Source organism: Chanos chanos, chromosome 3 (genome assembly GCF_902362185.1).
Source record: "Chanos chanos chromosome 3, fChaCha1.1, whole genome shotgun sequence".
In the NCBI taxonomy this organism is placed as follows: Eukaryota; Metazoa; Chordata; class Actinopteri; order Gonorynchiformes; family Chanidae; genus Chanos; species Chanos chanos.
Window position 1 is genome coordinate 42,368,018 of NC_044497.1, and position 28,000 is coordinate 42,396,017.

The 28,000-nt window shown below is 41.2% G+C and overlaps 1 protein-coding gene across 1 annotated transcript; it reads left to right on the forward strand.

Annotated features, from left to right (window-relative positions):
* Positions 1-39: 39 nt before the first annotated feature.
* Positions 40-27,998, forward strand: cwc27 (CWC27 spliceosome associated cyclophilin). Its single transcript, XM_030768865.1, has 14 exons — positions 40-203; positions 661-757; positions 873-985; positions 1,188-1,331; positions 1,596-1,694; positions 1,841-1,941; positions 2,162-2,231; positions 2,376-2,455; positions 2,774-2,810; positions 3,508-3,647; positions 14,259-14,359; positions 22,242-22,351; positions 22,454-22,563; positions 27,396-27,998. The coding sequence occupies exons 1-14, from the start codon at positions 162-164 to the stop codon at positions 27,556-27,558; spliced, it is 1,407 nt and encodes a 468-aa protein (XP_030624725.1). The 5' UTR covers positions 40-161; the 3' UTR covers positions 27,559-27,998.
* Positions 27,999-28,000: the final 2 nt, after the last annotated feature.

The window sequence follows — 28,000 nt, forward strand, 5'->3', positions numbered from 1 at the left end:
AGTTTGGGGGTATACCGTAATATTATTTCTTTCCAAACATCAATAACTAGACAAGTTTCACATTGACTTTATTGTGGAGGGAGCTTGCCACATACGTCCATGCAGACAGCCACCCGATGTCACAGGTTTTTGAGGAAAACGCCGCAGTATAGCATCCCACAATGAGCAACATTTATATTCAGGAGCCACCAACTAATGGAAAGGTGGGTGGAAAGCTTGAGCGCTTGAATCTGGTGAGGCCAGGTAGCTGCCCATTAAAACTTAACTTGGGGTGCTCAAGTACTTTTATTGACTTGTACCGGAAAATTACTTTATTCTTCTTGAAATATAAATTGAACAGCTATCCTGTTACCGATGGTAATTTGTCTGCAGAAGATGACAGAAGATTGGCGAGTAAAGTTAAGGCTATACTTAAGCCCACGGTGAAAATGAATATGTTTATCTCATAGTTTTCCAGATACTTTTGGAATGCTATTCGGTTCTCGAAATCGTATTGCTGTGGCAGTACGTTTTAGTTGTTGTTCTTTGGAGTCTTTACTCTTGACCGTTTACATTCTGGGACATGGTAAAATGACGTGCTGAATGACACATGGGTTTATATGGGAGTCTGTCAGTCCAGTTTTTATTTAAATCAAATTTTCTGTTGTCATTATCTCACAGGTTTTGATTAAAACCTCAGCAGGAGATATTGATGTAGAACTATGGTCCAAAGAAGCTCCCAAAGCATGTAGAAATTTCGTTCAACTTTGTATGGAAGGTAAGATTTTGAGTTTGGTACATTAATTAAAGTCAAGTCAGAATGAACAGTTATTTCAAATGTACATCTATGATTAATTTTCCCTGCCACTGACATGCTCACATCTCTATTACAGGCTACTATGATGGCACAATATTTCACCGTGTTGTGCCAGGTTTCATTATTCAAGGGGGTGATCCCACTGGCACTGGGACTGGTGGGGAGTCTATCTATGGTCATCCTTTCAAGGTAAGAAAAGTCTACATCTACACAACCCAAATCAGTATGAAGTATCATAGCACATTGTCTTAATTTCTACTGAGCACATCAAAGGATGTTGCTGATTGTGTTTTTGCTGAGTTGACTCCCTCTGCCAAGAATGTTCTAGTGCATCTGATGGGATATATTTCAATTTTTGTTTTTTATCTTTGTTTTTAAAATCTTCCCACAGGATGAATTTCACTCCAGGTTGAGGTTTAACAGGAGAGGATTGGTTGCAATGGCAAATGCAGGGCCACATGATAATGGAAGCCAGTTTTTCTTCACTTTGGGTCGCGCAGATGAACTTAATAACAAACACACCATATTTGGCAAGGTAAAAGCAAGAAGAGATTGTTGTTTAATGTTTCATGATTTCAGTGAACTAGAAGCTGTCATCCAGCCACACCATTGTATACATTATTATGCATGGTTTCCTATGTACTTATTTATTATGTCGGGTTTAATGTTGAGCAAAAAAAATACCATGTCATATTGTGCTGATCCTAGGTTTGAAAATATTAGCTTTTAGGATTTCAGTGATGCAAAACATTTTTTATGTGTCCTTTCTCTGTAACACAAAGAGTTCTTGTCAACACAGGTCACGGGTGACACCGTATACAACATGCTAAGGTTAGCAGAGGTGGAATGCGACAGTGAGGAAAGACCATTAAATCCTCATAAAATTCGATCCACAGAGGTACACGGCCTTTTCATATTTTCGTAATGTCAGAATCTCATAAACTAAAACAAAGTTAAATGATCTGTCTTGCAATAACCACAGCGGACTTTGCTGTTCCTGTTCACACGAATGAGTGCTTCTGTAAAGGCTCCCTTTATCCACAGGTTTTACACTGTCCTTTTGACGACATTGAACCACGTGAGATCAAAGTCAAAAAAGAGAAATCAAAAGATGAAGGAAAAAAAGCTCAGTCCAAGGCAACAAAGTAAGCAAACATAACAATTCGATGTCCCTAACCCATCCCCTACTCTGGGAATATGATGGTTAAGACACATCTTGAGACCTTTTTGTGTGTCTGTCTCATTGTCCTTCCGGTCTTAACTAGAATTCTTGACCTAACGGTACTAGTAGATTTTAGATGTTGATTGTGGAACTTGTTGACAAAGTGTTAGGTTTGTCAGGAAGGTATTTGTCTTTGTTATCAGGAACTTTAGTTTGTTGTCCTTTGGGGAAGAAGCAGAAGAAGAGGAGGAGATGGTGAATCAAGTCAGCCAGGTATTCATCTATAGTGTGTTTGTGTGAGACGGACAGTCGAGACCTGTGTGACTGAACTCTTTCATTTATCTCTCTGAGCTGCTCTCTCATATAACATATATCATTTTGAAGATATGGTTACAAAATGAATTTTCTCTCCTGCAGACAATGAAAGGAAAGAGCAAAAGTAGTCATGACTTGCTAAAGGATGACCCCAGGTTAAGCTCAGTCCCGGCTGTTGACAGGTAATGCCGACTAAGTAACTTAAATTGAAAGAAGTTTCCCTCTGGGGTGTTTTACTTATTTGAACGTATACCTTTAGGCTTCTCACATGTACTTGGAAGTAAACACTAAAAATGTCTTTTGAAAAACAGTCTTCTCTCCATGGTGTCTAATTACACGCAGCATTCCGTGAGGATCACATATACCTGTAAATGTGAAAGAGTAAATGTGTTTTGATATTCTTGTTAATGAATCACATGGTGTGTCTCGCATTGAGGAAGTTAGAATTTATCCTTGAGGGTGATAATACTTCAGAGTGTGTCTTCCATTTCTGTTCAAAGGAAATCAGGCAAAGGTGCACTGGAGGATTTTCCAGAGGTGGGTGTGTTGTGTTCCTTCTCAATTTCGTATGATGTGCTGCCAAACATGACCCTGCCAGGGTATGAAATTAATACTTTAACTCAACCATTTATGGTAATTAAATATCATACCAAAACCAGTATAAGCCTGAGGCAGACAAGGACACGTGAATATTTTAATATGGCCACCATTAACATTTGAATTGATTGTTTCACATTTGTGTTTAAAAGCCTTTGGCTCTTAAACGAAAAATATTCATCCATGGAAAAATCAGTGTGCAATAAAAAGGATTTGAACATGTTTCTCTTTCTTTCTTTCTTTCTTTCTTTCTTTCTTTCTTTCTTTCTTTCTTTCCTGCTCCTGTGATTTTATGTGCAACAAAACAAGAATAGAATGAAAACGTTTCTAAGATGCGTCCTGCACATTAATCACGATTACCTTTTACTAAGATTTGTTCATTTTTTTTTCTTAAATGTTTTCTGTTAAGAGATAATAACATTTAAAACACGAACATCAGCTTTACCATAGTTAGTAGGAATAGACTATTTCCTAGGCAGCAACCTCAGAATTTTTTTTTTTTTACCTGGAGTGGTTGGATTGTTTTGTTATTGTGTTTTTGTGAGATACAATATTAAACTGGTATCTTGTATTAAAAAAATGCAAGAGTACCTTACTTTATATTACACTGCTCTGAAGAAATCTCTTTGGTGTACAGGATGAGGACGAGGAGAGGGATAGAAAAGACTCTGAAGTCGAGGAGATGAGGGAGCGCATCTCTAAGAAACTTAAGAAAGAAAAGCCAGAGGTGGAGAAGAGTGAATCTGGGGAGGAGAGAGAGAAGAAAACCAGTCGCAGGTGAACCATGAACTTCTCAAAACAACTGTTCACTCTTTTAAAACCCAGGTAGATGCCTGGCTGTAATAACATCCAACACATACTCAGTGGATCTGTAATTAATACTTTGCTGAGGGCAGGAGAGAGTTGATTTTAATTACATCACACAGATGCAAGGTTGAGATTTGCAGCCTCAGTATGACACTCATTAAGGTCATGCGGAAAGTTTGATCTATAGTTCAGATTCAGTTTGTAAAGTGATACAGTGTTTGTTGGAGTGCTTTACTGAGATTTGTTGATTTAAACCTGCTTACTGTGTTCTTGTCTAAGTCGCTTTGGACAGAGGTGTGTGCAAAGCGTGGATGTCATGTGATGTAAGTGAATGAACAAATGCAAAAGCTCTGTGGAAGCACGGCCAGACTGAAGAGAAAAATCTTGCAGGATGGTGAAGAGTTTCTGTCCTACAGGTGGCGGCATTGTTCCAAAGAACAAACGGTGTCCACTGAGCTAGATTCGCTTTACTAAATGGAGGAGCATTAACTGTTACTGCACAATTTTTTACCTTAACTTGAATTAATAAACCTTGTCTTCTCCTTTCATTTGGCAAATTCTTAGTTGTTTAGTTATCTTGTCACGTCATTTTCCTAATCATTAATGAGGTATTCGCTCTGGTGCCAAACATCCATATTAAAGTAGCCCTTTAAAACATAACTGGGGGACTGAATAAGCAATATTTCACTACATAGTTCTTCGGCTTGAATTAAACTGGCATACCAGCTCAGTATGAAACGCTGCGGTTGGTGACCTTATTACGTTTGCAAAAAAAAAAAACTTCCCTGAATATCATTCAGAACTGCCTTCTACTGAGTTCTGTAGATGAATCAGTGCCTTAGTCTCAGTCTCCTGCTCTTTGTGTGGTGATTAGCCAGCTGTTAGACCAAAGTGTGATGCTCTCTTGTTCGTTGTTTGCTGTTGCCTTGGAGAATCTCTGACCAGTGAAGGATCGCAGGATTTCATATGCCATGAATCAGACCAGCCAAAGGGAGACAGTGTTGTACTTCTGCAAGTAATAGATGGTGAACCTGATTTACACTCAACAAATTAGGGAGGTTTTTACTTTAGCTTCTTGTTGTACAAGGAGAAACCTGATGTTCTCCCATTCAAGGATATTTTATAGATATGGCCTGAGATAAGGCCTTTTTTGTATTAGCACTTTTCAGTAGGTTGAATTTATCAAAACAGTCACTATTACGCGTTGAATTACCACCCTCATGTGAAATAGTTGGTCTAGAGTCTATAGATTAGATAGTAACTCAGGTGCTGAGTTCCTTTGTTGTGGCATTACAACCGAGTTAATAAAACTTACACTGGCAGAATCCACATATCAGGCCAGGGCCATTTGAGCTCCGTCAGTAGTGCCCGTGTCGGTGGTGTCTTTTTGGTGAAGGCTTTCTTGACCTGTGCTAAAGGGGCAGTTTTCACTGATTCAGAAGTGTTGATGAGGCCTAGTGACACTCTCAGCCAAGCAGAACTCTTACACAGCTGCTCCTAACACGCACATCACCCTCACTGGACCCACATCAATGAGGCTGGCCAGATCCCTCCCCGCAAGGTGAAAGAAAAATGCTGGCACATAAACCAAATTACTGGGCCGCGGTATGGGGCTAATCTGGGCCTCCTTCTGCCAACATTATCCCAGCACTAACACTGAGACCACAAAGAGAGAGTGAAAGAATATTTTCACTTTCTTCTCCTAGTGCGAGTTTCTTTTTCTCAAACACTGATAATTTTTTTTAATAGTCTTGGCAACGTCGGCCTTTGCTCTTAAGAAACCTAGTTTGTAATGGGCTTGTGTTCAGGTCCTCAAGACAGTGTGAACTTCAGTATGGATTTTGTCTCATTAGATTAACAAAGCTGATGTGTACATGGTCTTGAGGGGAAAATTTTGTGGGAGGAATGACACAGACTAGAGCGATGTTGCACGTTTACAGATTACCCAATAGCACTAGTGTGAAAGGCCACAAATCAGAGTGAGAATTAATCATTGAATCCACTGCAGACTAATAAAAGCTGGGGCAGCTTGTTCCTTGTGTCTTTCTGGTTTTTGATCGAGATATGTAGGACTAATACGAGTTAGACTCTAAGCAGTACAGGCAAATCTTTAGCTGGAATCTTCACGATCTTAAATATTTTGCTGTTTAAGAGCTCAAATTAGAAACAATTGATATAAATAGAAACTTACCAATTGCTTTTGATATGAATGTGCACAAGGAGAGGATTTACAAGAATGAAGTCATAATAATGACTTGTTTCAGACGGGCTTTGCCGCTACATTGTTGTTAATTTGTGAAATTAGACTCAGATCCACTTGACTTGGTTTTCAGTCTACCTGCTACCAAGCATATTTTGTAAGCTGTGATGTTCGCAGGATTAAATACAGTGTTTCTAGGTTCAAAACACTGTCTGTAAGTTGACATATTTGTCAGATTTGAGAATCAGTTATGATGTTACTCCAAAAGCGTCTTCTTCTTAGAAGTACTTGTGCCTCATCTGGGTGTTTGTAGTAATCTGTCATTGTATAATTTTCCTCATCATAATTATTCTATGTAATGAAAGGAGCCCCATTTAGCTCCTGAGCTTGACTGACAGCAAGCAGAATGTGGACAGACTGTAGTATATTAAACACAAGCACAGATTGTTTGGCTACAAGAGCTGTAACCCAACACAGTGGTTTGTCTTGGCCTAGTATCAAAGAGATGGCTGGAAGGTACAGTGTTGGTCTGGGACAAAGGGGGCATTGTTGCAGTGTAGCAGTCTTTACCACCAATGCTCTGCAGAGGCTTTTAGGAGCTTTTAAGTGAGGGGAATATGCATTAGCATCCAGTCACCTGGAGAGGAAGCAGAGGATGTCAGGATGTGATGGAGCTAGAACCAGAGAATCCGTATGACCTTTTAATAAATGAATGTTTGGATCTGGATTCAGGTGTTTAATGACCTGCCCATTCATGTTCTGCATTTAAATACTGAGTACAGGATGTCATATTGAAATTATGCCGTGACCTTGTTCAACTGGTTGCTTGTAATAGCCGTTGTATCAGTTACAATAGTCATTGTATCATTAGAAGGATTGTGAAGGAATCTTTGTGTATATGCATTTCTGCCTTCTGGGACGGGCCTGTATTTTTTTGTTTCGCAACAAACTGCCCTATAATAGCACAAGCTCTGTGGGCTTTTGCTGCCCCCGTTTGCTGGAATTTTCTGTTGGTCTATCTTTGAACAACAAACAGTAAAGCCCGTTCCCATTCTGTTAGCGCACATTAGCCTGGGCAATAAAAATGCTCGGTTATGTTCAGGGCCTTCACATATTGATATTATTTATGTACATTTTCGACCCTCTACTGAAAGAGATAAACACTCAATTCTCATTTATGCTGTTGTCAGTATTACTCCTATTTTCGGGGCACATGGGGCCTTTTTTTGTGGGACATTAATGAAACAACAACATGTTAAGGCAGTCCCAAACGCAGTGCATGTGGTAGCCGCCACTTTTGTTAAACCCGACGGGGCATGACTAGAGAAGCAAAGTGCTTCCATATGGCTTATGGACATGGCGTTAGCTATAGCTGCCAACAGGCCCTTGGCTCTTTCTATACTCTCCATACTTTAACATCTGGAATTTTATGCACTTATGATTAGAGAAAACATATTATTCTCAATTACATTATTTCTAATGTGTTTCTGTAATACTTGTGTATGCCCTGACTTAAAATAGGAGAATTTGCCTAGAAATAAATCTTGCCCAACATTATAGCTGTTTTGGGGTGGGATTTAAACAGCCACAAGAGCTCCAAAAGTTTTATTTTACCCTTGCGACTGATAAACATTTTACACTTTTGAAGGTCATATTGGCTATAAAATTTGGGTTGCTTATATGTAAGGATGTGCACTCTTTAGTGATGCTTCATCCATGGTCACCCCAGCCAAGGGGCCACACGTTATCTCATCTCTGCCTTGTGAACACTTGAGATTGCTGTAAATCTCCTGATGTCCACTGTGGCAAGTCAAGGAAAAGTTTTTAAAAATTTTTTTTTGTTTATTTATTTTTTTTTAAAAACCATCTGATTATACTTTAGCATGTGGTCGTCTTTGGCTCCTCCAAGGCTCAAAGGAAGTTTGCTCTGGATTTGAGAAGAAATTCCTGCAGCTTCTGGACAATGGAAATGTCTCTTTCACGGCAGCCCAAACACCAATTAAGTTACCGAAGTCGCCTTCCTTTGGACACCATGTCACAGTTACTAATTGGCTGCACCTGTCACTTTTTATCTGTCACTATGCGGTACTCTCAGGGAAAGGTCAGCGAGATCAGGGAAGCACTGGTCCTTTTTTTGTGTGGAAGACCAGCGAGAGATAATCCAGCTCTTGGCAGCGTTGTCTAGTGTGTTTTGGAACTGCCAGGTTTACGGATCTCTGGCCCACTGTAGCATGTCTACCTTGTAAGGGCGACTCTCAGGAAATAGCTTCAGACTCGTAATTTAGACTCTTTAGACGTTTGGCAGAGCAGAGCGAAGAACCCGTACTCGTTCTCCGACTGCTCATCCCTGCATTCTGAGACAGTCTTAATGATTCTGCTATGCCAGAATTGTGTCTGCCACACGATAACCGAGGTCATTTATGTTTACTGAACCATAGAGTAAATAGTCAAACCCTGACAGCCATGCAGGACTCACATACATGAGGCTCTTGGTGATGATGTCTGTATTAGACCATGTCAGTACGATGCGGTTTTGTTCATTCCAGAGCCAGAGAGTGTGTTACATCGCTTTGAACTTTTCCTCTACCCACTTAAACATACCTATGGGGATATTTACGAATTTTATCTCCTTTAATTACAAACGGAGCTTAAAGTCGGTGGATGCCGAGTGACTGATTTACGACATACTCCGTGACCAACCACATATGCATTAGCCCACATGAGCTAAACATTAAATTAAGTCATAAAACTGTATTATATACCATTTTGTGATATTTTAAGGGTTACATGTCATCATATGAGAAGTTGAATTGAATTGTTCTGTGCACTGACCTTGAAAGAGTTCTTATTTCCACTACGTTATTCTTTCATTTTACTGTAAAAAGATTTTTAATCTTGTAGTTTATGAGTAAGAAATGACAAAACTGTTGACGTTGCGAATTCAGGTGTGGATTACCATGGACAGACTGACAAGGTAGTCCACCTGCTAAAATACCATGGCAATGCCGAGAGGGCGTTACCACCCCGGTAATTTGACTTATGGGTCCATACAGTCTGGTGTTATGCAAATACTTGTCTTGTGGTTTGGGGCCTCAACTTTCACTTTGGCAACTGTCCAATGAGCAGCTCTTAATTCACTGAGCCATCTTGTTATTTCATTCTGTTCATGGAACTCTCTAATGCAGTCTGTATTTGGGTTTACTCAATCTGCATTCAGCTTCTTTATCTGATGAATTGTTGCCCCTTCCATTTGAGTTAATCCAGTGAATCCATCAGGTTTCCAACCAGCTCATCAGTTTTTATTATGGAATGTCTACAGAAGTTCTGTGATTCAGTTTCTCTCTCTCTCTCTTTGTAATGGCAGTACACATCCAGGTCAGACAGAAAACCAAAGTTCTTTACTGTCTATGTTGAAATGTGATATTCTATACATATATATATATATATATATAGGCTTATGTTGCTATTCATTTTTAGTTTTTAAAGATGTAGGATTTACTTAAGTGTGCAACTCTTCAAAAAATTGGAAACACAGTAAGGCTTTTAATTCTTCATGAAAGCTTAAAAGGAAGAGAAAAAAAGTGCTTGTGAAAATAAAATCTGTTTGGTGGTAGACCAAACTGCTTTAATGAAGTTGACAGTTTATTTTTTGCAGATACTTGTTTTCTTGTCAGGACTGCTAGTGTGTATCAACAGTACCACAACACATGGAGCTGATCTTTTAGGAGGCTGAAAGGAATCCAGAAGAGCCTGATTAAACATTACCCTTTGTGAGGGTGAGAGCTGTCTCTGGCTGCTGGAGCAGTCTGCTGGATTGGCGAGAGTTAAATGTTCTAGTCCTGATTCATGAGAGAGATTGGTCGGCGGCCAGTCACTTTGTGTGCTTTCTTTATGAAAAGTAAATCATCCAGAGCTCCCTGGGTTTCGCTTATTTGAATTGTCTGAATGAGCGACAATGGCTGGCAGACCTGCAGAGCTGTGAGTGACGAAAAGCTTTTCCTCTGCTGAGAGGATTCTAAATGTATACGTTGGGGTGTCCAACACCTCACCACCACATCCAAACTCCCCCCCCCCCTCTTTTTTTTTCCCCCTTGTCTGATTGGTGAAATGACAGTCCCTTCCCATGCTGGCGGCTAAAGAGGATTTGTTGAATGGCTGTCATTGTACTGCTGAGGGGGATGTGTGTGCCCCTGGGCCGATGGATCCACACAAGACAGAGAGTCCAACTGAGAGACAGTGGGCACACTCTGGCTCCGCATCAAAGATCTTTCTCTTTCTCTCACTCTCTCTCTCTCGTTAATGAACTCCAGTCTTGTTTCCTCCCCCTTAGCATAAGGACACCTCTATTCACAATTTTGTTTTCATTGCTCTGGGTATCAAATGTTATTTTTCCTCCTTCTTAACAAGGACATACCTCACAGTTATGCTATTTTTAAACAGTCCATCTCACACACATACAAAGGGTTGGTACTTTTGGTTATTAATAGTACTATTTTGATGGCAGGGTTAGACATTTCTCTTGATCTGCAAATCAAGATTGTTTTTACAAGTGACTGGAATTTATTCTTAGTTTTTTATTTTTTGCCACTTACACAAATTACACAACTCTGGTTAGACTTTGTTCCACCCTGGCATGAGAATTGAAAACCATTCAAGAAAATACATGCTTAACATTTTCCCTCGTTGGTTTGTTTGTGGAAACATTAAAATTCTAGTGGAAATGTGATTTTTAGAATAGAATTAGAAGTAACGCGTTGTTTAATCAGTCCAATCGTGGTTCCAACCGTTATTTAGAAATGGTCACCTCCCTCCATTGCTTTCCATACCTTTGCTGATGTTTGATCAACAATGTCCTCTTAGAATTCTCTCACACAGAATTTTTTGTCAAGGTCGTTCAGAGCTGTCTGTGAAGCAGGGTGAGAGAGTGACTCTGACATACAAAAGGATATTTCATGTTGTGATGTTTCTGCCCAGGGAGGAGTTTGTGTAGCTGTTAGGAGTGAATTAACAGGTGTTCTTCTCTGTCTTCCCAGTTTTTTTTTTTCCTGCTGTCTCTTCCCTCTTACGGGCACTGGGGGATTAGGAGACCATTGTTTTCCTGTTGCCTAGGATATTTCTCTCTTGTTTTGTAAATGGTAGCATGTCAGGGCAAGCAAAATTATCACTTAGCTGACAGTGTCTCTACATAGAATGCATAAAACCATTCACAGAGGTCACTGTTGGGCACTAGTAGATTGTAACACTCTCTACCCGAAAACCATATTTGTGTTTGTTTGGTCTCTCGTCAAATAAGTTTCATAATCCACTGAAATGCAGTTGTTGTGTAACAGTGAGGTATGGTTTAGTAAGTGTTTAATAGACAACTTCTTTCAATAATATTTACATTACTGTGTAGTTTTATACTTGGCTAGTACAGATAATTGTCTGTTGCAAGGAAAACAACATGACACGTTAGTTTTCTTTTCACTTTTGCTCAGTCTGTGTTGATCATACGGAATTTGATGTTTTCTCTGTTTGTGGTTTTTCTGAAATGCACAGTGTGGTGCAGGGGGAGAAAAGTTACAGTGTCTGATGGAAATGTTTGGCACCTGAACCAGCTGAGTTGACCTGACCCGCTCCCTGACTCCAAACTCAACTCAGCAGTCACTCGGCAAACAAACAGCCCCGCTGCAGGAAATGAGACTGTCACCTATAACGAGCGCAGAGAGTCGTGCCGTCAGTCATTCTCGGAGATCTCCAGCGGGCACACTGAGGCACGCCGGCCGCTCTCCCTCTCCGAACGTGAATGCGATGGGGTCCTCGGTCGGGCTCGGAATCCCGCGTGGAGCTACGCGTGGAACATATGAATAACAGGTCGCTGAAGAGCCTTGTGTTTTGGGTACTGGAGTTTTTAAGCAGTGGGAAAGCCTAGTGGAAGAGACGTGAGGATGAAGGGACTCAATAATTAATTTTCACGAAAGCCTCGGAGAAAGGTCGACCCGTTAACCATCCCTCACCTGAAGCTTCGTTTTTTTGTTGTTTTTTTTTGCCCCTCTGAGGACGTGAGAGGTGAGGACAGGGGCGGTCAGGGATTGGAGCTTCAGAGGGAAGAATAAAAGGCTGCGGAGAAAGTGTGTGTCAGCTCAGAGAAGCAGATGTGAGGAACAAAGGCAGCCATTGTTAACACGCTGAATGTCTCACATGTTTCTGGGCTCCTGGCCCAGGCTCTGCAGCTTACCTGTGCTTTGTGGCCATGTTAGACCCAGGGACCAAAACAGAACTGTCAGGCGCTATGAAAATATTATTATTTTCCCAAAACGAGATACCTGCTCCGGAGCTGGCAGTGGGCTCGAGTCATGTTAAAGGGAACAATATGAGGAGGATTGTTGGCACTTGGCATGGATTTCCTCTCGTGTCCTCTCTCTCTCTCTCTCTCTCTCTCGAGCTGGAGGCCTGGCGGCGTGCCAGAGAAAAGCCTCACACCCAGGAAGTGTTTGTCTGACTCGACTCGCTCTTATCAGCTGTTTGTAGGCTTCGTGAGGGAAGGCAGCGAACATATCTGTCTGGGAAGATTCATCTGCTGCTACCTGCAGACAGGCATCGCTTTGAAGATAGATTTTTTTTTTTTTAAATGGGGTCAGAAATGGGTTGGAATAAACGTTAAAAAATAAAGGCTTTTTTGTTTTCCTCTGGGTTTTTTTTTTTTTTTGTACATATAGCACACTTGTAACTGTAGCGTATGACCGCTGCGAGTATTAGAGAATGGTGGATAGCAATTTCAGTTTGATTTCAGAACAGAGTTCTTGACCAATAACAAAAGCTCAGGAACATTTTAAAGCTTTTCCTGTCTTGTCAAGAAAAGGGTTTCACAACTGTACACTGAGCACCGCTGCTGTATTTGTGAGTTTGAGTCTTCGAGATGCCACTGGCAGGCTCTGCAAAGAGCGCAATTGGCCGTGTTCTGGGGACGGTCAGTTGGACAGGGGACTCTCCCTGTCATTGTGGCTCAGTGACTCCTAGCATCAGTGGAGCATCTGTACAGTTTGTGTAAAAGTAATTAAAGTCACGTCTGTCTCCACACGTACACAAACACACAAACAAACTGTGTTTTCACAGAGAAGCCTTGCAAACTTGGCAGGTGAATAGGAGCGGTGACTAAGTTTGCATGTTTCAGAAAGACTTCTGTGCTGGTTTTCATGCTCTTGTATAGATGCAGGGGTTGTGTCACGGCAGAGAACTGACGATTCCAAATTGGGAAAGAAAGTGGTTAAAAAAAAAAAAAAAAGTACATAGTTTCCAAATGACTTGTTGTCAGAGCAAGCGGTTTAAAGGACTTGACTTATATGTTTAACTAGCTCTAATTTTTGAAGTAATTAGAGGCAGTGTGAGTCCACTTCCCTGCCTCGTGAGGCTGTCAGGTCCGCAGACAAAGATCAGGGAGTTGTTACTCAGAAAGATATGAGGCATTCTCGGCTGGAATTTTATGGGCTGGTGCCGTACCGGCTCAGCCACAACATCCCTTCTTGTTGTGCCAGAACCCTGGCCTGCCTGGAAACAACGCTGAATACTCACTCTAACAAGGCGCCATGCAATTTATTAGAGAAAATCATACTTTTAATGTACATATTTGTCTCCGGCACATATTGAGAGGCTCTGTCTAAGATGACTGTTAGTTTTCCGACCATTTTACACAAACACAATACCTTTCTTGATTAGGCTGTGAAAAGGATTAGTGTTTTGGAACAATAAGATGTTGCATTTATGTTGAGTTGGATATGCTGGCGTAAAGTGTTTTGCTCTGTTTAATTTTTGATTTGCTGTTAAAATGTTTGAGATGAATAAAACATAATAGGTGCCATCAATACCACCTGTTTTTTTTTTTTTTTTTACTATATATGGGTGAGTGAAGTGTGATGAACACGCAACTGCTTAGTTTCTTGGTTTGTTTCACATCACCTCGTTATGTTCCACTCTTTGGCAGTGTGTAGGATCCTGATAAATTTTCCGGGTGGAGTTTAGTTAAGATGAGACTCCTTTTGTGGTTGTTCAGATAAACATGCTCTAATCTTCATGTAGTGAAGCACGGTCCTTAAACGCAAAACTGGTCTTGATTTAAGCTAATTGATTAATTAATCTTGAATTAAACTTGGATATCTGATAAACAAACTATCTTTTGTTGTGTTGCCCAGTTCTTTTAGCTTTTCCTCAAGGTCATTCTCCAAACTGTATTAATCCTCTCTATCGCGTGTTCTCTTATCCAACTTTTTTTTTTTTTTCCATTTAGTGATGTCAGCAATTAAGAATAAGACTGTCAGTTCTACAATAGCTGTATGATAAAATATGTGTTTGGCTGCACACTGGGGCAGAAGTCTGCATTAATGCTCTGAGTTTGTCTTCCACAGTGATGAACTTCGGAAAGAAGCTCGACAGCTGAAGAAAGAGCTGCAGGCAATCAAACAACGAACAGAAACCAACCTCAAAACAGAGGAAGCAGAGCCTGAAAGTAAGCGTTTGTCAGAGATTATAGATGGAAATATTTCTACATGACTCATAATTGTACGTACAGCTTTGTGATATGAACTCGTCTGTGGAGTAAGACCAAAAAAAAAAAAGACGGTCTACGCTCGTAAAGCGTAATCTTTGACATTTCATCTCTTTTTGGCTCAGTCTTTCTAGATTTGTGAGGGGTTTTTTTTTTTTTTTTTAGTGGTGTAATTATCTTGTGCTGATTTGATGTGCCTAGTGTCTCAGGGTGATCTCTTTGCTTCATCTCTTTTTGTGTTTATCTCGGCAGGGCCAGCAGTGACATCACTGTTAATTCAACACTGCGAAGCTTCAATTTTTCTAAGGAACACATGACGTAGTAGTCGGTGTACCATGAGCCAACATTCGTTAATGCTTTTTTGTCCCTCACACAGCCCATAGCTGGTCAGAATGATTAGATACTGTATAAAATCATAGGTTTCAATTTTTTAGTACAACTGTCTGAAGTTGGGCTGGCTTCAAACTACAGGGCCTCTCTAAATGCAGCTGGTATGGACTTTAAAGAACAAACTAACAATATACAGCTCGAGGTGTTTTTTTTCTCCATGAAGGATGTGCATTTTTGGGTCGAAAATAGCTGAAATTGTTTGTGTGTCTGTGTGTGTATGCTTTGAAAATGATCCAGGCTAAATGGAGTGTGTTGGTTATGACTGAGCATTTTGTGTTTTTCCTCTGCAGCCGTTCTTTCGCTTCACTTTCTCTAGGCTCGTGTGTTTGTCAGTGCACCAAGTGATGATGAAACATATTTTTGGACAATTCCTTAAACCACATAGGCCTAAAGAGAGGGTGTTTGCGAGGTCTTAGGTTCTGCATGTGTTTTTCAACCAGGCAGTTCCAGTTTAAATCTTTGTGGCTTTGACAGTGGCATTAAAACCATCAGCTATGTCCCAGTTTTTTAGGAAATGAAATGAATAGAGACCTTTTTAATGGCATAAAAACCAGTTTTCCCACTAACCACGTGTGATTCGGTTCTGCGACTGCTGTGCATCAGCCTGTCCCGGCATGGCCTATCACTTCAGCGGGAGAGTCGACCACATCATGGCACGGAGAAATCAGACCCTGTCTAAGATTTTTTTTTCATAGATGTGTAATTGACTTGGGTTCAACTTATGACAGAGAATTGTGCAATTGTGGAACATTCCTAGCTGCATATTGATGTCCTTTTATAAAGCCATTATAAATTTCCAAATTTTAATTTTTTTTTTCCTCTTGGTTCACATTCACCTTGACAGTTCATAGATTTTCAGACTTTGCTTACCTTGGCCCCCTTGACCTTAGGTACTAATGTTTGTGGCACCAGTAATGTCCCTCACCAGTTTTCATCAAAGCGCAATGGGTTGCATTGACATTGAAGAAATGTTTATCCCTAAAGTATGCCTCCTGACTGACTTTTCTGTCTGTCTCACACTACCTCCCCCCTAGCGGGGAAGTTATTCAGTGAACGTTAATGTGTGTCTGCTGGTTCAGCCGAGGGCAAGAGCCTCTTTGAAGGTTGCTCTCATTACACAAATGTGTAGGATGGGAAATTTTCTTCATAGGATAGAGTTCTTAGATCTGTCAGTAACCACCACGGGGAGGCCGGAGATCTGCTTTAGTGCTATTACACACAAGAGTTTGCTGGTGTTGCTATTCCATTCATTGTTCCTCTGTCTTTCCTTTATAAAGGCAACTATGATGTAGGAGCAATCCTCTTAAAGTGAAATTCAGGTTAAAGCAGACAAGGTCAGTCTTTGTCTGTCACTGCTACTGGACTCAAAGAGATCCCTGGCTCTCCAGGTTTTTGTCCTACTTTCTTTTAGTATTAGTAGGGGCCTAAGCTTTGAACAGGAAAACCTTTGACCTCCATGGAACTTTGCAGAGGGCCTGTTGTATATCACTGTCTTCACATTGAATGTTCTCAGGGGGCAAAGGTGTGACCCCCCTGGAGTTTTTTAGGTCAGTCTTCACCCTGGAATGCGGTATTTGCACTTGTATTGGCCGTGGAATGTTTGGCCTCCGATTGACGTTACAGTTCTAATTACAGAGTGAAATTAAGAGTGGTGAAGTTACCACTTCATGTTAGAATTATCTTAAAATGTGAACCACACAGTATCACACGGTTGTTTGTGGTTATCTCGTCACAAACTCTTTTCAAATGTGTAACCATATCATCTTAATAGTTTACTTTTTGAGAAGTATCAATATTATTTTTACTCTGAAGGGTTTTTTTTTCTATTTCTTTTTTCTTTTTTGAGAGAGAACACAGTTTTTTCACCTTTAGGATAATGTCATATTGTGACTATGAGCTGTTCTGGCAGCCAGTATGACCATTATGTTGTAAATACTCATCCCTTTACTTCACCAGTTCACCACACTGACACCATGGTCATGGCAGTTCCTTTTCAAAACATTTAAATAGATACTCAGTCCAATGTTATGTTGACATTCTTCACATTCTTGTTGGAAGGGGGGGAAATCAGTTGTGCCCATTTATACATCAAGTTGAATCTGGAAGAAATAAATTTTTAAAAAAGATATTTTATATAACTGTTGAGTGAAGGATGGTTTGTTTTCAGAATTGTCTTCAGGGTTTTGGAAGGTTTGTCTTTCCAAAATAAAAATGCCCCTTTTGTGTCTTAAACAGAAACAAAAGAAAACCTTTTTGAACCTCATACTCTTACTGATAGGTGAATGGATTATTGCAGTGCTCTTAATTTAATCACAGAAAACCAGATTCCAGTGCAGTTTTGCCCAGAAGAGATCATTTGCTGTTTCTTGGAGGCATGTTCAACATGTACTTGGCAATATTTGTGAAAATACCAGGGGAAACCAAGAGAACAGGGAGAGATATTACTGGTCAAAAGAGGAATTTAAACTTGATCTGTGCTGTCTTTATTTGCTGGTCCAAACAATGACCATGAGGAAGCAGAAATGAAAGATGAAGATAAAATTAGTAAGACCAAGTGAGAATTTATTAGGTGGTGAGCTTTTAAGGATCCTAAATTAGTTCAGTATTTGGTGCTGTAATTTGGCACTTCCCTACTCTTCTATTTTCAAGTCAGAGCACAGAAAACATTAGCTGTGTCTCATCCAACCATAATCATTTCATTTTAAAGCTGTTCAAATACCTATGAACTTCCAGCTCTCAGTAAAGTGAAAGTTAGCTATTTTGACAGCAATCTGGGCCCTCCTCCTGATCTCAGTGTTTGGTTTTAGGCCAGGTTTGAATCTGCTCTCTCTGGCGTTCATATGTCCACCGAGGGTACTCGCAGCTTTGTGTTCAGTCACAAAAGCAAACACATTCCTCCTCTTTGCACTAATAACAGCTACCCACTCTCTTGGCATCTGGGATCTTATTTGAAGGGAGAAGCCAATTGTCTCCTCAGAATTCACCAGCTGAGCTAAAAGAGACATTTGTACCTTTTGAGTTATTATTTTCGACAGACATCTCTTCAATTTTCAAGACATAAATTATAGCATGTTCGTCTGGTCTGGTTTTCTCTTTCTTGGCATGGCCGTCATCTGTGAGAGCCAAAAATAAGAAAGACACGCTAAAAACACTGTCCGTTTTATACCCACCCTAAATGATGTGGCAACATTCTTTCTACCACTCAGAGTTATTTATACAGGTTATGCCTGTGTGCATGGAGTGTTTTATTTCAATGGCGCCTTGTCAGTCAAACTGTTGATGTGGAAGAAAAATTGTGAGAGAGTGATCTCTCAAAAGCATTTGTAAGTGTTGCTTTTTTTTTTTTTTTTTTTTGAACATCAAGGAAGTTCAGCTGTATCCGAGTTGCCCGTATCCTTCCTCATTGTTTTTGCAGTTCCTCATTGGACTTGAATCTAATTATGATACATGTATGAAAAATGTATGACATCGTATAATATGATTTTAGAAATGCAAGGGTTACTTCTCCTTTCCTCTCGCTTTGGCCATGTTTTGAGGTAGTGCTGATTTACATGGTTCAAATTGCAGCTGGAATCCAACTCTCATTTATGGTCTTCAAACAATAGTGATGGATTGAGGCAGTAGGTGTCAGCCTCCAGTAGCAGTGTGCCGAGGTATCTGATGCATGCACTGATTGATGAGAAACAGTTAAGCACCTTTGATGCTTGAGGCCTTTGAAACCATGCCCTTGGCTTCTCAGCTCTTGAGAATGCGTTGATGGGCAAGGGGAAGGGGGGGGGGGAATAATCCTCCTCCCAAACGATGAGGCTTTTGTCGTTCACAACAGCCCCCCGTTGCCACAACATCCCCACCTTGATTTGTAGCTTTCTTAGGTCCAAGTGCCAGGAGAAGGGAGGAATGTTGTTAGGATGGCCGTCAAACTCAAAGATAGTACTTAGTGACAACAGCTGGAGCTGGAGAAGCGTGCTCCTCATGTAGGCCCTAAGGGCACCATCAGTCAGCGGCCTGCAAGTCCCAGGCTGCACCCGGGCCAGAACGCAAAGGGGTGAATGAGCCCTGTGGAACACATCCCTTTTTTACTCACATAAATCAAAAAGGAAAGGGGTTTCTCTGGCAGTGCACTTCCTCGTGGAGTCTGCCCTTACTCCCCACACAGTCCCTGCAAGGCCTTTCCAGTCGTGGCTCAGAATTTGGGGTATTCACCGAGATGAATGCCTTGTTAAATGAGTAATTGCACGGTTTCCTGGAATCTAATGATAGCCATCCTGCCCAAATAACCTGTTCGACTCAGCCTTTTGTTACTCAATTAAGTCCCACTTGAGCTGAACTTTACATCTCCCCAAAGTCCTGCCCATTCCATCCAGAAAAGCTCAAATTCTCTTGGACAGTGGTTATGCGGTGTGCTGGATAGAATGTACTGTTTTCAAGGGTTCAACTATGCTGTGACTATTACTTGATTAAAAATATTTGAAAAGAATGGAGTCATGTAAAATTTCTTGGCAATCGTAGTTCTCCAGATTGGACAGATACCAGTTTAAAAGGAAATTATGATAATGATTCATTCATTTTTGATTGAATAAGAACTGAATCGAAATGCAGAACGTTTCAAATGTGGACCTGATTCAAAGAACCTGTAACAGTGCTTGCCACTGAACTGCGGCAGATACACTCAAAATAGAACTTAACAGGTATGCACTGTTGTTTATGTGTAGATGTCATAGGTATTGTGGCATTTATTTAACATTGATTGAAGCAATGGCAGTTCACTATTAACTATAATACTTTTTGTGCATCTTTTAGAATATAATTTTTTAAGTCACATTGGAGTCAGAGTTAATTATATTAATATTATGAACCTATAGGATGTTGCTTCTTGTAATTCCTATCTGGAGCGCTTAACCTTTTTTATTTTTAATAGTCTACTGTATCTAACTAACAGTAAGTAATGGTTGCCTCACTTGCTCTCTATCTTGTTGCTCTCTCTCTTCTTTGTCTGTCTCTCTCTTCCCTTTCGTATCTGTCTCTGTCTCTCTCTCTCTCTCTTTTCTCTCTCTTTCTGTTACTAAAAAGCAAATGTCTAGCCTCTGAATATTGAGTCTGAGGGTTGACATAATTACTCATAAGAAACCCACGGTCCATTTGAATAAAGCTGCATTTGTAACATGCCAGCATTAACGTGAAATAAATGAGCTATGCTAGAGGGTAGGGTGACGTCATTTGTTTGTACCTTCATGTTGGAGTGTCTGAAAGGCTCCAGTCATACTTGCCATGAAGTATGGCAACCAAATGGCAGGTAGAGCCATTTGCTGTGCATTAGCTGAGAGGTGTTGTGGAAAAAATTGTGCTACTCTTTGTACAGTGTCTGTCCACCTCAGCTGTGACATCAGTGGCATGCCGTCTGATTCAGTAAGTTCGCACTGGCCCTTAAACTCCTCCAGACACAAGTGTCAACAGTCGGGCCATTCCATTGTCGTTAATCACTAGTCATCATTGCATGCAAAATTTATGCAGCGTATATTCACATTTTTTTTCACAACCTTTCTAGACACTTTGTCAAAAAGCAATGCAAAGCTGGTTAGCGTAATCAAGAGAACATTCGAGATTATGCTGTCTCGTTTCCCAATAGGTGCAGAGCTTTTGACAAGCTGTCAGTTTCAGGGGACAAATTAGCCCCGGGGCAAACTGAGCACAGCTGTGGGTCGTCTGAGCTATATAACTTTGCATCTGTTTTAATGAAGTTCCAAACCAGTTCTGATCTATTATCGGTGTTACCTTCAGCAAAAGTGGTATGACCGTTTTTCTCACTGAGTCATAGCCGAATCCCAAGCAAAAATGAAACAGGATGCGTATGTGTGGAGAGGAGGTGACAACCATCTTATTAAATGTTTCTTTCTGACTCCTTTAAAGTGATACATCTAATCCTATTTTGTTAAATCATCCTGCAGCACTCTTAACATTGTTCAGCAACAGTGATGGTCTGCTCTATTTGTCAAATCCCTAAAGCTGTGGCAGTTGGTTTTCCCATTCATGACTTGTTACCCAGAGGTATCGTTTTCAAGAAATCATATTTAGTTTCAAGGCTACACAAAAGAATCCAGCATAGTTTCCTCTCTTTTCAAAAGGAACATTACAATATTTTTGGAAGTTACCAAGCAGTTTCACGGCACTCTGGAGTCAGTCAGTCAGGGCCTCAGATCTTGTGCCCAGATTAAGTAGTTGAGTCCACTTATCAGTTCCTCATTATGCGGGCTTGGTTCCATGTTCCATTATTGTAAATTGAAGTTTTACTCAGTAGTTCTGTACATTTGGTTTCCTGTTGACTGTTTATACTGCATTTTTAGTCACTGGACAACAATATCTTAATATGTGCAATTTTTATATAGGTTAAAAAAAAAATGTCTCACCCTTTTTCCTGTTGGTAGCATCTTCCTTAGACTCAGGCCTCCTGCTAGAGGCCTTGGAATTTTAGAATGCGATGCAGTATATTTTTGCTGTTTTCTAGGATTACGCTCTTCTAGAGTGAGATTTATGCTGTCGCCCCTGGGATCCGTTGGGGTCACTGTCTCCAGTGCTCCTCTCACCAACGAGACTGCCTTGGTTTTCACGTTCCACGTTATCGTTTGGTTCTCCTTCAAGCTCTGACATTTCTCTAGCTTCTTATTCCTTCTTTTTGGTGGTAGCATAGCGTAGTGGCTAACACCACTGTCTGGCAGGTGGAAGACTGAGGTTTGAGTCCCTGCCCAAACATAACACTGTTACACTAATGAGGTCCATTTCACACATAAGACTCAAAACATTGCTGGATTAACTTTTCCGGCACTGCTAGCTGATTCCCCCCTCTGCACGTGCACCCTATTCCTGGAAAAGCATATTCTGATATGGCATGAAAATCTCGGAAGGGCAGGATGTGACATTAGTGTATGCATCCGGAAAAGTTACTAGGTCTGGTCCCAGAAAATTCCTGGATCAACTTTATTGGAATTTCAGAATATCGTCGAAACATTTATGGACAAAAACTGTATGTGTGAAAGGGGTGTAAAGGAGTCATGGGGCAACATTTCTAATGCTACATTTGATTATCTCTACAGTATTAGAGTGACAACAACAAAAGAGTCATGCATAGATCCATGTCAGTAGTTTGATGGCAAATAGGCTTCTGGAACCAATCATAGACCGACAAGGTCTGATATATTTCTAGTCTGTTTCATGCTTTTTGTCTTCATAAACTATCAATCCAGTTAACAAAGATCTGTCAACGACCGACCAGGCTTTGTTTTTATAAAGGAACAATGCTTGGGTACTACTGCCAGAATCTCTGTTTCTAGTCTCTGACTTAACAAATGGGTATTTCCTTCTTTTACCAAAAAAATGTCTGTATTCACTGTGAACCTACACGTTCCTACTGAGTGTAGCATTATATTCAGTTGTGAATACTCCTTGTTTGATCATGAAGGTGAGAAGAAGCCGGCCAGTGAGGCAGTTGCAGAGTACCTGGAGGGGAGGAAGAAGTACGAGGAGCAGAGGAAGCAGAAACTGAAGAAGGGATCTAGTCGAGAGGCACAGGTGAACCATTCATGGTCTTTATGGTCATTAACTAGCATCCCTCCTGTTTACTTTCGCTCACCATTGGCTAAAAGGCAATGTCCTAATTTCCCTGTCTTTAAGACCATGGCTCTTCTTGACCGCTTCAAATCCAAGCTGTCGTCAGCCATTTCTGAGTCCCCAGCTGTCCACGAGGAGGACGAGGAACTGGGAGAGGATGATGATAAGGGATGGTGAGCACAAGTTTCACTCTTCTATTTTAGACATCTTGTCTGAATTTTAGAAATAAAGAATCATCAGCATTTTGTTTGCATTGATTTGTTGTCAAAGGCATTTCATTGATCAGGGTTTTTTTTCTTTTTGCACCAATCAATTTAGTTATAAGTGCTTTGGCTTATAGTTAAAGTAATTATATTTGAAGGAATTCATAGACTAAAAAGTTCTTAGTTTGCTGAGCTAGCTGCCCTCTTTAGCCAAGGAAGACATTCAGCCCAGCACACAACACTGACACCATTTAAGCAGAATGCACGGTTTGTTTTCACAATGCTGCACAGACTGCTGGTGGAGAAATAATTTGCTCAGCTGACTTAACAGAGTAAATAACTCCTCAGTCGATGGAGGATTTTGCCTACAGCGGTTCGGAGGCCAGATGGAGCATGTCATACCCAGACTCCGTCAGACGAGCCAACGGGCCCGTGCCACTTAAAACCACCCCGGTGTAGCTCACGTGAATCCACACAATCACACACTCTTAGCCCTCAGATAAACAGTCATAACAAGATTTAGAGAAATCTGCTCCCTAATGACTTCACACAATGTGGAACTCCTCTCTCATCGAGGGAAAGCATTGTGTGACAGATACTGAAGCCCCCCCCCCTTCTAACTGCTGGTTTCAGACACGTGTGGGTTTGACTGTTGTGGAGCTAATGAACTCTACAGCTCTGCTTGTTTTCATTGTATCGGCTCTTTTATGGCTGTTCCATGTCGTGTTGGACAGTATCGTGTTTTAAGCGGCGGGAGCAGTCCTTGGCTGTATGTCATAAGAGACATTCCTGTCCCTCAACGCCACTCTCTGGTACATGACAAAGATGAAAATTAAATAATTAGTGTGTCAGCCAAGCAGGAGAGCAAATCGGCACTTACTGAGACAAGTCTTATTTTGCACACCGTTACATGGTGACGCTAAATGCCGTTCCCTTTTTGTGCGTGTTCCATTGTTGTTATAGACTGGGTCTGAGAGGAGAACTTGAATATGCTGGTGCTGTGTGTTACTGACTTATGAACCCGGTACTAAAAAAATTAGTAACACAATCTGGTAGTTTTTCGTAACACCTGTAATAGGGGCTACGGAAAACAGTCACGCAGTGGAATATTGAAATATGTGTGGACAGAAAACATTACATGCAAATATCTATTTTGCTGTGATTTGTGACTTTATTTTCATGCTGGTACCGTTTTGCTATTTTTAAACGTCTTTATTTCACAATACTGTATTTTTATGTTTAGATTCTGCTTTTTCTATAATGGACAACCAGACTGCACTACAGTATGTAATCTACAAAGCATATGCTAGGAAGACATGGGCAAGTGTGGCCTCTAATAAGTCAGAGGCTTATGGAAAATAATTCTGCCTGTCCACATTTATGACCTGCCGTATTGAGGATGTATTTTTCAATTCGATGAACTCCTCAGCTGTATTCCAATTGGACAGTTCTCTTATATGCTGATATATTTCCAAAAGCCCCGCTGCAACCAGTGCATCACGCAGCATTTGTGGTGCGTCCAAAAGATTACAGGAAGCAGACGGGCAAATCATCTAGCTTTTCCAGCCAGATTTAAAATGTATAGCTGTTTGATAGGCTGGACTTTTTTTTTTTTCCTTTTCTTTTCTTTTTCCCCCCGAACCAATATATATAGTCCATTGACAGTCCTTGGGTATTTTTCCATTGCAGACATTTCAAACTAATGCAGCTTCAACTTTATGGATTTAAGCTTTAAAGTTTAGTGTCTTCTGTAAGTACTTTGTGGTGAAGCCTAGACAGATAAATTATCTAGATAGATAGATATTTACACACTCATACACACAGACATGCACACACACTCGTGACTCATTGCCTGATAATGAGAGTAATTCGGCAGCTCTGATAAATTGTCTTTCCTAATTGTCTGCGAGTGTGGACATCATCTCCCTTTTTTAGTTGCACGTGTGTGGATAAACCTGGGGATAGTCAGACTGTGCCCCCCCCCCCCCCCCCCCTCTGCTTAGGGTCACCTTGGGGAAATGAGCTCTGACAGTGTGTGCTTTCCTCTCATATATTGTTTTCATCAAGGTCCTGCTCAAGGCTCTGCCTGAATATACCCATTCAACATTTAAAACCAACATCGCTTGTCTGGGACTGAAAAAAAAAAAAAAGAAAGCGTGTATCGTGTGTGAGATATGAAAGAACAAAACCTGGGCTTCCTATCAGTTACTTCATTGTGGAGGCAGACTGTCATTACAGCTGGAATGAGCAGGACTGTCACAGGCGAGACCCTCACTGGTCTGCCTTGTCTCTCTCATGGTGGCAGACCCCCTCACTGGGAGCTCTAGCCAGGCTTCAGGAGAAAGGACAGAAGCCTGTAGCAGTCCTGGAAAAACAGAGGTTGGGAAGTCTGTACCACTCTCTGAACGCTTGGTGCACCCCACATGGGTTACAACAGGTCAGACACTGGAAGTCAAGTCTGGGCCAGAAGTGTAAACTATTCCATCTGTGTCTGTGTCTACAAAAAGCCTCTCGGAGAAGCCAGGCCCCACTGGCCCTCTCCCCCTCTGCTGCCCCCCTCTTTGCAATGCACAAGAAAAATAAATCCAGGAAAGGCTTCTGAGGCCTGGCATCATGGCTGAGCTGGAGCAGGGGCCACTCTGATAAGCACCCAGGCCAGTGGTGGGATTCCTGCACAAGCCATAACTCTGGACGAGGAAGCCGGCGGGCTGTCATCACCGAGACTGCTAGACAAATTATCAGAGCCGGTTTGCCTGCACGGCAGGAGCCCTCAGGGTCTGCCAGAGTATAGCTATGACATTCTAGATGAGCTGTCACATCTACAGTTTTCAAATGGACACAAACACACACACACACACACACACACTTGCACACATACACACACTCGCGCACACACACATGCACGCACACACTCACACAGACGTATTTACACTCTCACAAATCCTGGCACATACTCATACTCTCAAACCTCACAAGCACACAGACATGTGTATGCTCACAGACTCACATATACGTCCTTTTGGCTGATTAGAGGGGGTTCTGTGATTGCTCAGAAAGAGAGACTGGCCTGTAATTCTGTTGTGAAGCCCACTTCACATTCTCAACTTTTTTAACTTTATGAAATTGAGACAACCTGTCCAATCTGCAAAAATCCCTCTCTGCCATGAACATTAAAGCTGACAAACTATCAGCCAAGAAACAAAGCTTAAAAATTCACTTAATTCAAAGCACATTCTTGTTTTAAATGGTAGTTGCTTGAAAAATGCAAGCTCTCTCGTGAATTTCACTGGGCGAGGAGTTACTCTAAATCTGGATATATTATAATCATATTTGGAGAGAGGCTGTGGTAAGGTAGTGATTTTTGTATTCATGTCATTTGCTTTTTGCTTTGAGCTGCAAGGATTGTTTGGGATTCATTACGGTACCTGTTCCGTTGCTTTTAATTTATCAGGGTTCATCTGTGGCAGTGACCCTGGCTTAGACATGATCATTACTAGAAGGGCACAAGCAGGTGTGGGATGACAGTTATGCCTTAGTTGTTTTTGTACAAATCCTCGAATACCTGACAGCTGTGTCCACTTGATGCATAACAGTAACCCATCTCACCCCACTTGAAGGCTCCTCTCTGTGTCTTGAGCGACGTGTTTCCCCAGAGCCATTTTCAGTGTTTGATCAACTACAGCTCGACTGATTGGGGCTAGGAGTAAAAGTAGGGTACGAAGAAATGTAGGTCACTCATATGGGAGAGGTTAACCCCCCTGGACATGCAACCTCTTTCAATTTTGCCCCACTTCCAGGTTTCACACATGACCTTTTAAAAAACGTTTTGCTTCTGATGTCTCCTGCTCTTTGTCTTATCTGATGGCAGCTTAGCATGTATTACTGATGCGTTAGGTGCTTCCTGCCATTTGCGTGCAGGTTTGTTTCTTCTTTATGACACCGCATATATAACCTGGTACTTCATTTATGATTTGTTTTTATCCTGTTGAGACATACAGTTTTTGCATAATTCTAGGCCGACCTTATATGGACTGTTATAATGGAGGCATCCAGTCTTTAAGGTCCGGTTTTGTAGTTTTCTGAGCTGTAGGTCTCATCTTTTTTTTTTTTTTTTTTTTTTGAAGTGCTTATAGAGAAGAATGTGAAATTCTGTATTGTCCTCCTTAGCGTGGAATGCCAGGCTCTTTCTCGGCTAGAGCTGTGAAGAGACCGTGTTATTGAGGAAATGAAAGGCAGATGAGCATCTGTTCTCTGGCTGATTCCTCCACTGGGCTTATCCCTCCCTATCTGAGTGTAGCTGCAGGAAACAGCAAAGGCAGCTGAACTACTTAACCTGATAGCATAGCCTGTTTGGTTTTTGCTCATGTGTTTTCAACTGCAGATTTAGCCTCGTAGATGACTGTAGCCTTATTCTTTATTAGCCACAGCGCTCTGAATTAACTGGGCAGAAATATTAAAATCTTTTTTTTTTTGCCTGATATAGTGAGCTGGTGGTGCGATGAGCAAGGTGATGTAAAATAGTATTCACATTTAGCTCCTCTCAAATGTTTTACTTCCTCTTAGCTTTGAAGTGCAAACATCCCAGTCTTCATCATAAGCAAAGGCTTTTTGTGGTTTGTTTTTTGTTGGGGTGGGGGGGGGGGTTGTTTTTAAATTTCAGCTTTGAGAAGCTCCCAGTATGAGTTTCTGTGGCAAACAGTTCCAGAGGCAAATCCCTCCACTGGTAACTCAAAGGCCTTGTGATTTAGCATCTTGTGAGGCTGTTCTTTGAACTCACTCTGTTTTTCCTCCCTTTGATTTAGGATGACCCATGTTCTTCAGTTTGATGAGCAAACCAGAAAGGTGAAGGATGCCAACATGCAGGACGAAGACACGTTTGAGATCTATGATCCGCGCAATCCCGTCAACAAGCGCAGGCGAGAGGAGAGCAAGAAACTCATGAAAGACAAGAAGGCCAGGAGGTGAGACCGGGGCTAACTCTCCTCTGTCTCCGCTGAGCCCTCTCAGAGCTCTCCCACTGCCTCCATCCGTCTTTCTGTCTGCTTGGTATGAGCAACACCCCTGGAACTCACCGGATCATATGGACCTATCTGGGGGTCGCTGGGGACTAGCATTTAGCATTTCACAAAAGTGTGCTATCGACATGCACATCTGGACTGGGAAATTTCATTTGGAGGGCATCCTTAGCAAACAGACCAGTGCAAAGCTTTATTCTCCAATTACATGAAAGTTTTTGTCCCCCATTACAGTGATTGAAATTGGGTTATTTGGTATTGATTTTAATAGGGTTCACATGGGGATTGAACCGATAAGATGCCAGTCTTTTGTTCTTGTTTGTGGTCTTCTGAAGAAAGCCATTGATGGGTATCGATTTGTCATAGCAGACAGATATGCTCCAGGTTGGTCA